The sequence below is a fragment of the Mustela lutreola genome, chromosome 3 (assembly GCF_030435805.1).
Source record: "Mustela lutreola isolate mMusLut2 chromosome 3, mMusLut2.pri, whole genome shotgun sequence".
Lineage (NCBI taxonomy): Eukaryota > Metazoa > Chordata > Mammalia > Carnivora > Mustelidae > Mustela > Mustela lutreola.
This window is the reverse complement of record NC_081292.1, coordinates 106,217,251-106,232,450: the sequence shown is the minus strand read 5'-3', so window position 1 is coordinate 106,232,450 and position 15,200 is coordinate 106,217,251. Positions and strand designations below refer to the sequence as shown.

At 41.4% G+C, this 15,200-nt stretch overlaps 1 protein-coding gene across 5 annotated transcripts in view; it reads right to left on the bottom strand.

Annotated features, from left to right (window-relative positions):
- The window catches only part of CLASP1 (cytoplasmic linker associated protein 1), a 271,575-nt gene that overhangs the window by 48,983 nt on the left and 207,392 nt on the right, over positions 1–15,200 (bottom strand). For all 5 annotated transcript variants that reach the window (XM_059166603.1, XM_059166604.1, XM_059166606.1 and 2 more), the window contains 5 exons: positions 14,937–15,181; positions 12,534–12,597; positions 9,833–9,996; positions 5,354–5,432; positions 3,975–4,118 (listed from right to left, as the gene is read on the bottom strand). In XM_059166603.1, the coding sequence (XP_059022586.1) occupies positions 3,975–4,118; positions 5,354–5,432; positions 9,833–9,996; positions 12,534–12,597; positions 14,937–15,181 (696 nt within the window). The remainder of the gene's footprint in view (positions 1–3,974; positions 4,119–5,353; positions 5,433–9,832; positions 9,997–12,533; positions 12,598–14,936; positions 15,182–15,200) is intronic.

Here is a 15,200-nt window from a genome sequence, read left to right as displayed (position 1 = left end):
TTCTAATGCTGAAAAAAACTGGGTTCTCCATTTGTTCCACAAATAGCAGCAGCAAAACTGAAACCAACTTTGAACAAACAGAGCAGGGGCCACAAAGTAAACGAAGTAATGTTTATGTTTTTCTCTACTGCAATTAGTCCTCCCAATGAAGTCTGAGACGGGGATTCACATTCCCATTTTTTGAGAACAAATGAGAATTAAGAGGTTACCATGCAGGCTCACACCAATGACTGGCAGAGGCAAAAGTCAAACAAGGTCAAACTCTAGAATCTACTTCCTACTGTCAATACGTTATCTTTTTTTTTTTTTTTTTTTTTTTTTAAGATTTATTGTTTATCTGAGAGAGGGAGAGGGAGAGAACATCAAGCAGACTCTGCACTTGGCAGGGAGCTCAAAGTGGGGCTCAATCTCATACTGAAATCACAACCTGAACCTAAATCAAGAGTCGGACGCTTAACTGAGCCACCCAGAAGCCCCACGTTCTATTAACTTAACATCAACACAGTGCCTTCAGAAAGGTATGGCATGGCTAACACAACTTTCAGGCTACCATACCGTAACACAAACAACGTTACTTTGGGAATAAAGCAGCCAGTTTTTGGGGGGGGGGGGCACTTTTCCTGCTGGAAACCGGGAAAAAAACCCATTAGTTTGGGCCTAGGCACACTCAACTGCTGACTGGCTTGTGTTCTGATTTTGGCTGTGCCTCTTCCCTCCTCTTCAAAACATCTTAAATATTTAAACACCCAACTCTCTCCAACATCAAACACCCCAAAATGCTGAGATGAAAAGGGAAACAAATGTTAAAAATGTTAATAATAAATCAAGAGTTCTATCAGTTTAAAGTGCTTTCTCAAATAAGACTGTATAGAATGAATTACACTGTCTGCAAACTCTCCAAGTATTGTTGGCAGAAAATTAATATTCTCAGATGTGTAGATTAAGGTTTTTTTCATCAAATCTTGGAAGTTTGGGGGAAATTTTTTCCCAAATATTTTCCTGCTGGCTTTGAAAAAGCAAACTGCCACAATGGGGAGAGGACCACGTGGCAGGCAGTGGGTGCCGGGTAACCTCTGTGAGCTGAGAGCACCCCTGCTGGCAGTTTGCAAGAAAACAGGCACCTGGGCCCCACTCCTGTAAGGATCAGAACTCGGCCGAGCAGCAGTTCGGAACTCAGCAGAACTCAGCCAGAAGAGACCAGGTCTCATGTGAGACCCAAAACCCAGACAACACCTTGATTTCCATGTGTTGAGACCTTAAGCAGAAGACCCAGAGACCACGTACCAGATTCCCGAATCACAGAAATTACAACATAATAAATGTGTGTAGTTTCAAGCTACTCTGTCTGTGTTGATTTGGTTTCCGAAAGAAGACTAATACCAGAGGTCAAAACAGGGGGCCTCCAACACTGTGGTTTTGAAAATGATGGCTTCAATGTGCTACTTAAAATGAGATCATTTCTCTCTGGACATTTATCATTCATTAATTCAGTGAAAATATTTATTAAATATCTACTCTGTCCCAAGGGTATTATGCTCAGTGCTGAGTGAGTGTAGAGGGTGAGTGAAAACACGAAGGTGGAGGCGGCACTGGTAGCAGCAGGTCCAGCCCTAGGCCTGAAGATCCTAAACATGTAGGCTGGAACCAAGAGAATTAGTGGCAACCAGGTCACACGACACTGACAGTGTGTATGTCTTGAGGTTCAACCCCAGGGCAGTGGTCTCAAACAATGGATTCTCAACTCTGTGCCTTAAAAATCAGCCAAGTGTTTTGGGTGAGACCCAAAACACCGTCCATATTTTATATCAATTAAGTCAAATTACCTGAGGGAGAGCCCAGGAATTGAGGTTGATTTCAACTGTGGCCAGGCCTGAGAACTACTGATATAATAAATCTGTCCAAATATTCTGAAGAGGATTACTGTCCCAGAACCTGGGTTTGAACTCAGTCTGAAAGTGAGGTGTTAAGCAGTCCTCAAGCTGGGAAAAGGGAAGAAGTGAGAGCAGGCAACAGACGTGGAATACCAATGGAGACCAGGCTTTATGAAGTAGCACTATATGATCCAAAATGACTAAAGTGTTGAAGATCAAACAATAAATGAACCATGTGATTTCTGGCAATAAACTTAGTATCTTAACCATATCTGACTTAAGCTAGTATTAAAATGAGTTGAGTGTATTGGAGTCCAAGGCTAAGTAACTCAAGGAAAAAAGTTCCTGTATCAGCCTGTTTAGAAAAGTTAGGAAAATAAATTCTAGTTCAAATTTCTAATGTGCATGTCCTGAGAAAATGGACATTATGAAGCAAGTGAGCTGCTACCACAAAGGCCCTAATCATGGTAATGTGTAAGTCTAGAGTATGTTTCAGCATTGCAGGAGGGAATATTTAAGTAACATTCAGTTACAAAAGGAACACACATAGACACACGCATACATACACTTACGTGTTATGACTAAAGATAGAAAGCTGTCCTGAAGGCTTTTGTATTTATTGGCCTATCTTGCGATTGTGAAAATTACCACAGAAGTATCTGTTTTTGACTTATAAACCAACCAAATCATTCAACCATCTCCTACTGTTCCTCCCTAATCCAACACTGGCTTAATGGCAAAATTAAAGGTTTCCAGTGAAATGCTCTTTTGAGGACAATTCTGAATGAGTGCTTGAATAAGATTTGCCCTTGTTCCTTTGACCTTGGACAGCTTAGTTTATTAATATACGGTGGACAGAGGACTTACATGACCTGTGACCCTTCCAAAGAAACCTTTCAGAGAACTCTTCTGTTGTCTTTGGACTCCATTAAAGGAGGAGATAAGTGTTCACCTGCATTTGGAAGACCACCACTCCTGCTAGCTGTTGCGTGGAATCCTCCTTTCCTTCTTCCCTGCCTGGACCCACGTGGTCCACATAATTAACTCTGCTGAAGGCCAAAGGACTCCACTGGTCAGGCTAAATATGGAAGGAGTGTGGCACAGAAGAAACAAAGCAAGGCTCGTGATTATACACATAGAACCAAAGTCAAGTACTTTCAGTATGAAAGCAGAACTGAGGAAGCTGGTTTTTAAAGAGTACTTTACAAAGGCTACTCAAGTTTCCAAATAAAAGAATGATGGCTGCATGTGAAACTCAAGCACAGAAGGACATGGACAGGCAGAGAGGAAGAGAAACAGATACAAGAACTTACACTTGCTGTGTGCTTACAACTTGTCAGGAATTGACAAAATGTTTCACATGTAATAATTAATCTCTGTAAGGGTTCTGAGGTGAGTACTACCTAGTAAGAGAAATGGTACTCTGTGTACTATTATATGTCCCTGTGTACTATGACATTACTTCACTGTACACCCTTCAATGTGTCACTTCTGAAGAAAGTAGCCAATACTTCTCTTCTCCTGATAAAACAAATCAAACAAAATGACACCTTGGTGCCCGGGGGGCTCCAAAATCTGAATTCTACCTCCCCATTCATTCAGCCCCTCCCATGTCAAAGACAGGGTGTTCCAAATGTGGTATATAATCCCAAGTTGTTTGTTCTCCTTAAACTCAGGAATTCATATCCTAGCGAACTTTTAGCCACATTTTACTGTGAGACCAGGCAGCATTAGATTTTTCAAGTCTGTCCTCAAAGTCCACGTCTTGAAACTGATGTATGGAAAACCAATGGCCTTACGAGACACTGAACTACTAGTGCTTTCACATATGAAAAGGACAAAACTGATGTCTACAGAAAGCATGAACCCATCATACAGGATTTCTGATTTTCATTTTGATGTCAGAAGCCTGGGAGGAGGTGGAACTGGAGAGAGGAGATAAGAGCAAGAGCAAAGTCTGGTTTTCACAGAAAAGAAGTGAGAAAGGATTCCTGTGTAAGTATGTGGGGGTGGTTTGCAAGTTTCTAGGTACACTTCTTTTCCTAACACATGCCTAAGAACAGTCTGTATTTAAAGGTGCACTTTGAGCTCTCTTGGACATACCTTTCTCACGTCTGAACTCTTTGGTTCTGTCGTCCAGGTTATAATTCTAGAAACAGCAAGCCTCGTCTCACTAGAGTTTACAAAATCTGTTGGATCCATCTGCCGAGCGAGGGACTCAATGTACTTCAGGATTGCAACTTTGACCTGAAAGATCCAATAATTACAAACATCAAGCACACTTTATGAACCTTTGAATAGAATTCTGAACTGAATTTTGATCAAAGAAAAATAAATACTCTTGAGGGGATACCTCCTTTCTCCTGGATTTATGTTCCCCCAGGGAGGGGTGTCCACCAGGGATGAAAGCATGAAATGATTGACAGGTAAGTTTGTGAACAGAGGGCAAGTGCTGTACAGGTCAATCCTCTTCAGTTTTAGACTGAAGGCACGCTCTGCTCCTCCCCTATATGGCAAAACACCTGTAAGGCATGAGCCCCCGCGGGCAGGTTGTGGGATTTCCAGCTCTGCCAATGACTGGGAAGTATTTAGCTTTGTGTTTTACACATCCTTGGCCATGCCTTACAAGGAAGCATTTTCAGCGATCAAGCTGATATTCTGCCCTAATTTCTCCACCGATGCTTCAATGGCTTTGTACCTTTGGAGAAGAGGGTTATCATTCTCTGGGCCTATCCTAAAACCCCCACAAAAGTTAATGATTAAAGAACAGATGACTGGGCGCCTGGGTGGCTCAGTGGGTTAAGCCGCTGCCTTCGGCTCGGGTCATGATCTCAGGGTCCTGGGATCGAGTCCCGCATCGGGCTCTCTGCTCAGCAGGGAGCCTGCTTCCTCCTCTCTCTGCCTGCCTCTCTGCTTACTTGTAATTTCTCTCTGTCAAATAAATAAATAAAATCTTTAAAAAAAAAAAAAAAAAAAAAAGAACAGATGACTTACGTGACCTCATTCAAACCAAAACAAACCCTCCCTCAAATTCTGTCTCGTTACAGTGATGATTTTCCAATATATGTAACAATTAATTTTCATGTGTTAGAAAGTTAATATTGAAAACATTCTAGTAAGATACCTTATTTCAACACATCAGAGCTTTCTAGTTTGAATACTGTGAAAAACAGTAATAATGCCCAAATGTTGGTAGGATGTGGAATAGCTGGTGCTCCGATTATACTGCTGGTAGGAATATAATATGGTACAACCATTTTCACAGTTTAAAATAAAGTTAAACATGTCCCTACCCAATAACCCAACAACTTTATTCCTAGGTATTCAACCAAAAGAAATGGAAACACATTCCCAAATAGTTGTACAAGGATGCTCACGACAGATTTATTCTTAACAGCCAAATAGGAGTCAAAAACAAAAAAGTACATTTTAAGCAAATTTGACTTCTAGAGGTTGAACTGTAATCACAAATAGTTACCAACCTTGAGGTTAGGAGTTTGAGTTTGATCCACAATAAATCTCATCAAAATGTTAAACTGCTGATCAAACGGAAAGGAGTCCCTAGGTTTAAGAGAAGAAAAAAAGTGCTCAGTTTTAAAGAAAGATCTATTACAAAAAGTAATGCAAAACCGCATCAGTAATGAAAATATACCATTAGAGATGAGTCTAATTTATATAAAGGCAAGCTTGACCTTAGTTGACTAAGTTTACTAACTATACTTTTCATATTATAGATATACTACAGTAATACACATTATATGGAAAATTCAAAAAAAGGAAACTCTTGCTGAAAGTCCCCAGACACATAGTGTTATGCTCACTTTGAGTTATGCTACTTTGAAAATTAAGGTCAAGCAATAAACTAAGGAAGAGATTCCTACCTGCCCTCTAAGGGATCTGCTCATCTTCTCTCTGGCCACCTTTCTGAATATTGCTTCATGATAACCACTTCCAATCCCCAAATCTGGATCTGCATCCTGAGTGAGCTGCTTACCACTGCTCATCACACTGTCCTCCTTGGTCCCACTGGGCAACTGCTTATGGTCTCTATTCTGTGGGGTCCCCACAGCAGAGTGCCTGTGGGAGACCCACCAAGGGAATGAACTCCCCATCCAGCTACAATATGTACGCGGAAGCCAGGGCCTGCAGAAGCCCGTCTCCTGCTCCACTTCTGGCCTGTTTCTAAGCTCACTTCCTGTAGCCTCTTCACATCTTCAACACAACTGAGAACCCTGAGGGCTCCTGGCTCATGAAAGTCTGTGCTCTCTCCCTTCAAGTACTGCAATTCTTAGTATTAGTTTAAAAGTGCATAAATGGTGTATATGTGGGAAAATGCAGACACATCTTCCACACTAACAAGAAAGACTATATAAAGCAAACTTCTATTACAATGGGGGCTGAGTGAATGCACTGCTTTCTTTGGACTCTCTGACTCATATTGCCTATAAATTAGGGAAACAAGGCTGACAAAGCACACACAAAACGCCTCTCTTTTCTTCTGCAGCAAGGGGAGAATGGAGAATCCACTGAAGTATAAACTAGTGTGTTTCATCAGGAAATGCGCCCATGGTTAGGCACGGCCAAAGGAAAGGGAACTAGCAGATCCCAGTCAAGCCTATTACCTCAGGAACCCATCAGAGCCAGCATGGAGACCCCTACCCCACCCACACACACTCCCCCGCCCCCACCCGCCCCAGTACTCAAGGACTGATCCTAAATATGCTTAAACAGCTAGGCATCTCAGCTGCTGGGGAAATGGGAATGATGAAGGTGTTCTAGAGACTTAGACAGAATCTACCCGGAAGAGGATTCTTTTGTTTTTGTTTTTTTTTTTTAAGATTTTATTTATTTATTTGACAGACAGAGATCACAAGTAGGCAGAGAAGCAGGCAGAGAGAGAGGAGGAAGCAGGTTCCCTGCCCAGTAGGGAGCCGGATGCAGAGCTCGATCCCAGGACCCTGGGATCATGACCCAAGAGGAAGGCAGAGGCTTTAACCCACTGAGCCACCCAGGCGCCCCCCAGAAGAGGATTTTTAAAGGGAAGAGGCATCCAGGAAAATAACAAGAGATTTTTCCTTAATCACCAAAGTTTAGGAGTAAAATCTTAACATTCCTGCCATCCCTAAAACTCTGAATGCTTTTGCCATTCATAAATTCATCTACATTAAGGAAGCAACCTTTAGGCCAAGTCTGGCTCACAAATGTTTTATATGGCTTTCAGAGTGTCATTAAAAAACAAAACAAAAAAACAAACAAAAAACCTCAAATGTGTTGCCTTAATGCACATTTTTTTTCTTTTAAGATTTTATTTATTTGAGAGAGAGAGAGAGCATGAGAGGGGAGAAGGTCAGAGGGAGACGCAGACTCCCCATGGAGCTGGGAGCCTGATGTGGGGACTTGATCCTGGAACTTGACCTGAAGGCAGTCACTTAACCAACTGAGCCACCTAGGTGCCCCATTAACCCACATTTCTGACCTTTCTTGAGAAATCTGATACCACTGGGCCCACGCATCACCGTCCCTCCTGTCTACTTCACCCCGTTATTATCAGCTGATCAGCCTCACCCTGGCTGAACCTTTACAAACCCACTGATATGCTGGTATGTAGTTAAGTTCCCTAATTCCACTAAACTTACTCAACCAAGGGAGGGATGGCATTTGAAAGGCTTACTGTAAATACAGTATATTAAACTGAGCTCAGTAAAAAATCAAAAGAGAGCTATTTGGATAATAAAATTCTGTAGCAGCACAGATGATACAGATCTACGGGGTCAGGCACCAAAAGAAAACAGCTCACGTCAGAGTGCAGAAGAACAAATCCAAGTTTGCAGTCACAGACCTCTAATAGATGCATGCATGGGGATGACAGCAGGTGAGTGTGTGCTCCTGCAGCGGAGGGAGCCAGAGAGGAAAGGAAAAGCACAAAGACTATCCACACCATCCTACAGAAGAGGAAGACGCCTGCCCACAGACCAGCCTACAGTCAGAGGAATGGACAACGGAGCCACAACCAGCAGTCCTGGATTCTGGCCCCCAGCCTGCCACTAACACGAAGTGTGGCCCAGGCAAGTCAGGTCAAGTCTGTTCCCTCATTAATAAGATGAGGAAGGGTCCTTCCATTTTGGAAATTCCATGATATGCAGTCATCGCCCCGTAGGTAGTAACTGGGTTGTACAAAGGCTCCCGTACTGATGGTAATTACCTGCTCTGGAGTCATTTGTTTACTCATTTAAACATTCACTGATCTGATACATGACCTTCCATCTCCTACCAAATCACAATGAAGAGCTTACAGCCAAGTATCTTCTGAGGTCATTTAAGCTCTAATACTTTTATGTTGAGGACCTGCAACTGTGGAGATAACAGATTGGAGGTCGCTCAACAATGACAGCGCAGTTTTTCCCACGTCTCTGAGTCTCTGCAGACCTTCTCTCTTTCTTCATAACAGCCAGAGAGTTACAACTGCTATGTTAGCAATCTCTAAGCCACTGAACGCTAAGAGAGAGTATACCCGGACAAAAGGGACCTCACCTGTGCTAGAAAATTTCTAGTGTGACTTGTAAGAAGTTGAAGTATTAAAAAGGCTAGAGTCTTCAGAAGGATGTAAATAAATACTCAAATGTCTTTCAAAGAGAAGGGAATCCGTTTGCAAGTCTTGATAATATTTGTTTTTAATTTGTCTTGAGTGTTCACAAAAACAATACCAGCTCAACAAAGATATGGGTATTTCATTTCATGTAATGCAGGAACATTTCAACAAATATGTTAACAAGTGAATGTGGAAATTGTGTCAGAGAGTGCTTATTTAAGCAGATGACAAAACCATGGGTAACACCTATGAGAGTCTTGTAACATCAGCATGGTCTGGCCCATGTGGAGAGACATTTTCCAGAAGATGATGTCCAAATGGCCAACAAATACATGAACTGCTCAACATCACTATGAGGGAATGCCAAGCAGAACCACAAGGAGGTATCACCTCATACCTCCTTAGCAACTGTCAAAAAGATAAGAAGAACAAGTGTTGGCGAGGGCGTGGAAAAAAGGGAACCCTTCTGCACTGTGGGTGAGAATGTCAATTGGTGCAGCCACTACAGAAAATAGTTCAGATTCCTCAAAAATTAAAAATAGAAACATCATATGGTCCAGTAACTGCACTTTTGGGTATATATCCAAAGGGAATGAAACCACTATCTCGAAGAGATAACTGACCTCATGGTCACTGTAGCATTATTTACAAAAGCCAAGATATAAAACAACCTAAGTGTCTGTCAACGGAAGAATGGATTTAAAACAAACAAACAAACAAACAAACACAAAAAACACAAGAAATATTATTTGGTCATAAAAAAGGAAACTGCTGCCATTCCTAACAACATGGATGACCCCTAAGGGCATTATGCTAAGTGAAATAAGCCAGACAGAGAAAAGCAAATAATGTATGACCTGACTTATACATGGAATCCTGGGCTACCCTCCTACCCCACAAAAGCAAAATCCACAGAGGCAGAGTAGAATGGTGATTGCCAGGGCATATGGGGTGGGGAAAATGGAGAGATGTTGGTTAAGGGATACAAGCTTCCAGTTTCAAAATGAATAAGCTCTGGGGATCTAAAGTACAGAATGGTGATTTCAGTTAACAATACTGTATCATATACTTGAAAGTTGCTAAGAGAATAGATCTGAAAGTTCTTACCACTACTAGAACAAAAAAACGGCAATTATGTGAGATGAAGGAAGTGTTAAGTAATGTTATAATCATTTAGCAATATACACACGCTTTCAAATCGTCAGGTTTATATACTTCAAACTTACACAACATTAGATGAGTTATACTCAATATTTGAGTTATATCTCATGATATAATACTATATAATATACATAATATAATATATATGACAATATTTGAGTTATATTTCAAAAGCTGGAGGAAAAAAACGGTCTAGCCCCTAAAATCTTACCTGGTTACATCTAGAGCCTTCTGAACCTTTGCCTGCACAGATCCAAGTAAGTCTGCTCCCATTTTCTTAAGTAATTGTGTGAGAAGAACAAAAAGCCAGTCTTGCAAGTCATCCTTATGAATTATTATAAAATCCACAAGAGTCTCCAAAAACATACTGAAAACCTAGGCACAAATGAAAACCAAATGTTTCATATGTGTAATTCGTAATTTCCTCCAAAGTCTTTATTAAAAATGGACTGGTCATATAGAGAAGACAAATATATTAAAAATAATAATAATAATAAAGGAAAAAGGATCGGAACTTACTCTCTGTTGTGAATTCCACAGCAAACCAGGCCATGCAACAAAACAAACTCCATGTTAGTCCACAGTGCATTAATAGCCATTTCATGCAGTTTCTTAAAAGACCTAGAAAGACTACACACTGATACTGATACTCTTCCCTCCCTCAATATGCCTTCAAAATTCAATACTGAGAGAAATTAACTTTGCTGAAAGTTATTTGTTTAATCCTGGAGGCCTCTCTTCCTTCCGTCCTTCCTTCATCTTAAAAAAATTTAAAAAGTCTTTTTAACCATAATTCTGTACTATTACTGTCCATTATCTAGCATTCAACAAGTAATGCTACAAGATGAGGGAGGGAAAAAACTTTGTGCTTTGTAGATTTTGAGGTAGTCCAATTCAGATACCATAAAGTAATACAATATAAAAAGATATTATTAAAGTCATTATAGTCTTTATTAAAAATTATGGCTTAGAATAAAAAAGATACAGTCCACATAATTCTCACGTTGCTGTGCGATCATTAATGCTGAATAAGGTGAGATAAGAGTCCACAGGGGACTATCCTCGAGCCAATTTCAGAGAGGTTAGCAGCACTGTGTCCCCTACTTGGCTAATGAGTCATGCTCTACTGGGACAAGGGAGCCATTATACACCTACTCAGTTGTAGCACAGCAACTGTTAACCACCAGGGGTCTCCCGTGAGACAGCTCAGAAAAAAACTCATAAGCCCCTGCTATGGGATTCCTGGCTTAGCTCCAAGGCAGCTAGCAAATATTAACTAAACTGAGACCTCCAAACTCACTGTACAAGAGCCTTCTGATGGAAACAAATTTCCTTCTTTATCCTCACATTCTGGTTCTGAATCAGCAATCTAGAGGTGACAGGTAACAGAAATTTCATCAATGTCCCATACCTAACATCCCTTATGCTCTAACTCTTATGAATCGTATGCTTAAAATCTTCCCTTTGGGGTGGTGGTGGGGGGACCCAATATAGGGCCCAAACCCACGACCCTGTGCTCAAGACTTAATCCAAGATCAAGAGTCAGACATTCAACTGACTGAGGCACCGGGGCGCCCCAGTCTTCCTGCTTTTAAACACTATCTTAAGAGAAAAATCATGGTAATTGTATCTTTGTATCTGTGTGGCCCTAGAACTCAACCTTTCTTGGATTCTACTTATGGTGTTAATGTTAACCTTGCTGTGAGGTTCATCACAGGAATTTTAAGACATGCTTCAAGACCAGTATCTAGAACTGTAGTCTCTCACCAACCCCCGCCCCACAGAAAAAAAGGACCCCCCCAACTCATTCTCCCAGGCTTCTATGTGCATCTCAAAGAACAGGGGTAACGTGTTGTTTGCTGTGTCCCTAGCCCAGAGCAAGTACTCAGTGAGTGCTGAATGACTGGATGGAACATGTCTGATGACTCTAATAAGAAAGACAGGGCAGGAAAGGAACAGAGGTCACAATAACTGGCTGGCCATGACAGGTCTCCTTCTCCCCATAAGACTTACAAGAGACCATTTTTATTAGGAAAACTGTGGTCTGAGATCGTGAAATCCTGCACTGTCAAGCACATGAGATTTGTTTATACTGACTTAAAAGTTCTCCCAATTTTTGTACTTCTGTTTCTGTCCTTTATCCATCCTTTAAACTTGCCCAATAAACTAATTCCTCCCATTTTCTTTCTCTAAAAACATCCAACTAGGATTCCTCCAAAACTAACTGTATTTGTTTCAAATTCAGACTGCAAGCAAGCTTCTGTAAAGGGTCACTCTCTTGGCACCACTTCTAGAAAGGGTCTGGGTCATAGTCAGGGGTGTTTTCCTCCCAGCAGGGACCCCTCCTGGGTGCTCTCTTTGCACCCCAGGCATGTGGACGTCAGCCAGGTGGCCACCATCCAGCAAGTTCTTGAGGATAGCAAAATTCTATTTGGAGAAGTAGCTTAACCTGGTTTTTCAATAAATCTATTACATGAATGCTTCTATTTTTCTATCTTGTCCTATATAGACAAATTCTACATAGGATACAAAAAAAATTATATACTTGACTATCTTCTTCACTTCTATTAAGTTAAAAAAAAAAAAAGGCACTGCATTAGAATATGTTGTTTTATTCTACCCAAAAGCATCTGAATATGACTACATCTGATTCTTTCCATTAACTCTTTTTTCCCCCATTATGTCTTAAAACAAACTTTATTTAGCTTATTTGCTCCATGTTTTAAGGACATCTGAAGTTCCCACAAAGTCATTCTTAAAAGATACAATGTCAACTACTGCAGAAACTGGTGTTAAATCTGTAAGGTCTACACTGCGCTGTGGGGAATTGTCTCTCATTCTTAAGTAGTATATTATACGGCTCACGTGGGCATGCAGGGGGAGGGGTGGGCAGGCACGAGTCCCAGACTCACCTTGCTGTGAGGGTCAGCAAACATTCGGGTGAAGATCTCACACAGTCTTTTTAATTCTACTCGACTAGAAGAAATAAAATGGAAATTAATAAATGAACTTAGAATTTAATGATGAGTCAGCACTGAGATTAGCAAGAGCTTTTTTAGAACTAATTTTTATGTAGCGAATCTTTTTTCACAAATGAATCATTTTATTTAATTCACAATGAAATTAAGTACAAATATAAAACCATGACAGTTTGACTCTCAACTTAAAATGAGGCAACAGAATCTCAGAGAGTGACTACCAGAGTTCACACACAGGGCAGTGGCAAAGCCTGGAGCTAAATACCACTCATCTCATTTGAGGTCTGTTTTCCACCTGCCATAGGTGAACGGTAATGGGATAAAGTGTAGGAAAAGCATCTGCTTTGCAGTCAGCAGAGACCTTGATTTTAATATCAGTTTTGCTACAAACTACTCAGTTGTATTTAGATGCGTATCAAACAAATGGCCACAGAGAGGATTAAAGGAGGGAATGCTGCATTCCTACAACTGCTAAGACCCAGCAAACATTCATTTCCTCTTAGTGCCCTTTTGCCATTCTGACTAGGCTATACTATTGCATTCCATTTTTCCTTTAAGGCTTGAGTAAGTGTCATCACCTCTTCCCCAAATCAACCCTGAGTAATCAGACGAAGACAGTTGGTTCAATGATCCTTTAACATTATTTTAATTTTATTTTTTAAAAGATTTTATTTATTTATCTGACAGAGATCACAAGCAGGCAGAGAGGCAGGCAGAGAGAGAGGAGGAAGGGATCTCCCTGCGGAGGAGAAAGCCCGATGTGGGGCTCGAGCCCAGGGCCCTGGGATCATGACCTGAGCTGATGGCAGAGGCTTTAACCCATTGAGCCACCCAGGCGCCCCTCTTTAACATTATTTTAAGATTTTATTTATTTGACAGAGCGCACGTGCACAAGCAGAGGGAGCAGCAAGCTTCCCGCTGATCAGGGAGCCTGATGCAGCCCTCGATCCCAGGACCCTGAGATCATGACCTAAGCTAAAGGCAGATGCTTAACCAACCGAGCCACCGAGGCATCCTGATCCTTTAATATTATTAATAATGAGATCTAGTTAGACCAGTGCCAATCAACAGATTTCTAGAGACTATTCAATGGATACTCAGTGAACACTAAAAAAAATCAAGAAACTGGGATCACCAGAATAAAGCAGAATCTTAAGGAATAATCATCTCAACGAACCATCGTCTTTTTTTTTTTAATCCTCATTTTGTTTCTAACAGCTCACTAGAGTGTCAGAAGCTATGTGCATTTCAGAAGGCACACAACAAAACTTCTCAAGACTTCTCGGGGGGATCGGCGTTCAACAGGTACGAACAGGGCATGATGGAGTGGGAAGGACTGGGCAAGCACACTTACGACACAGGGATCCACTAGTCAAGGTTCACTTGGCTGTGCAGAGCCTATCTGTGACCATAAACTGATCCACTCTCACAAGTTATCTAAGAAAAATTCTCCAAAGACTATAATATCCATTATTTCAGGGATTCTAACATACTGGATTTTTCACATTTTCACATCTCTGTAATTTTGAGATTCATCTTATAATCAAAGACATGTTAGTACTGCCATGGTTTAATAAGTAGCATTTCTTCTTAGAGGGACATAAAATAGCAGTGTGTCAACGGTCCCTCAGATTTGATGAAATATGATATAAACATATACTTTTTTAGTATGTGTGATACAGGCTCATTTTAGAAAATTTGTGAAATATAGAACCAAAGAAAAAAGCAAACTAATCAACTCTAGTAATAACACTGGTACTACTTAAAAGTACTCCATTTTAAGGGCAACTGGGTGGCTCAGTGGGTTAAAGCCTCTGCCTTCGGCTCAGGTCACGTTCCCAGGGTCCTGGGATCAAGCCCCACATCGGGCTCTCTGCTCAGCAGGGAGCCTGCTTCCTCCTCTCTCTCCCTCTGCCTGCCTCTCTGCCTACTTGTGATCTCTACCTGTCAAATAAATAAATAAAGTCTTAAAAAAAAAAAAAAAAGTACTCCATTTTACCCACAACTCCAAAATATAATGAGCGATACCAACCTGCGAATTGTTTTATTTTCTCCCTAACTTGCACACTGTACCAAGACTTCTCAAACACCACCTACCAGATAAATGTGAACTGCGGATAACCAAATGTTTTTATAAACCTAATAGAGCATTTGCCAACTATTTCCAAGTCTCTGGAACGCCAAGACCACATCTTAGTCATCTTAGCACCCACAGTGCCTGCCCCTGTGCCTGGAACTGTGAGGGCTCCAGGAATGACAGGGACTCTGCATCAACCACAGCTGAGTGTAATATAGGACCTTAAAACTTGGCTCACAGCCTTGGCCTCTCATCCTCACCTCAGTGTTCTTTGGCTCTTCAGTAAGTTCTGCAGGCCTAGGAGCCCTTCTTTCCTTTCTGACCAGTTGGAACTGGCACAGTGGTTGAGAACTTCCGCCACGTCCTCGGTCTGCCGCAGATAATGGGGAATGCCACCGTTCCTGGAGCCATACGAGCGCTCAGAGCAAACACTTGAGGCGTCGCTGTTGGCGTCGTCATCAGAGTACATCCCATACGGCTCGTACCTCCTCCTCACAGGCTTCTTCTGTCAGGTGCAACAAAGG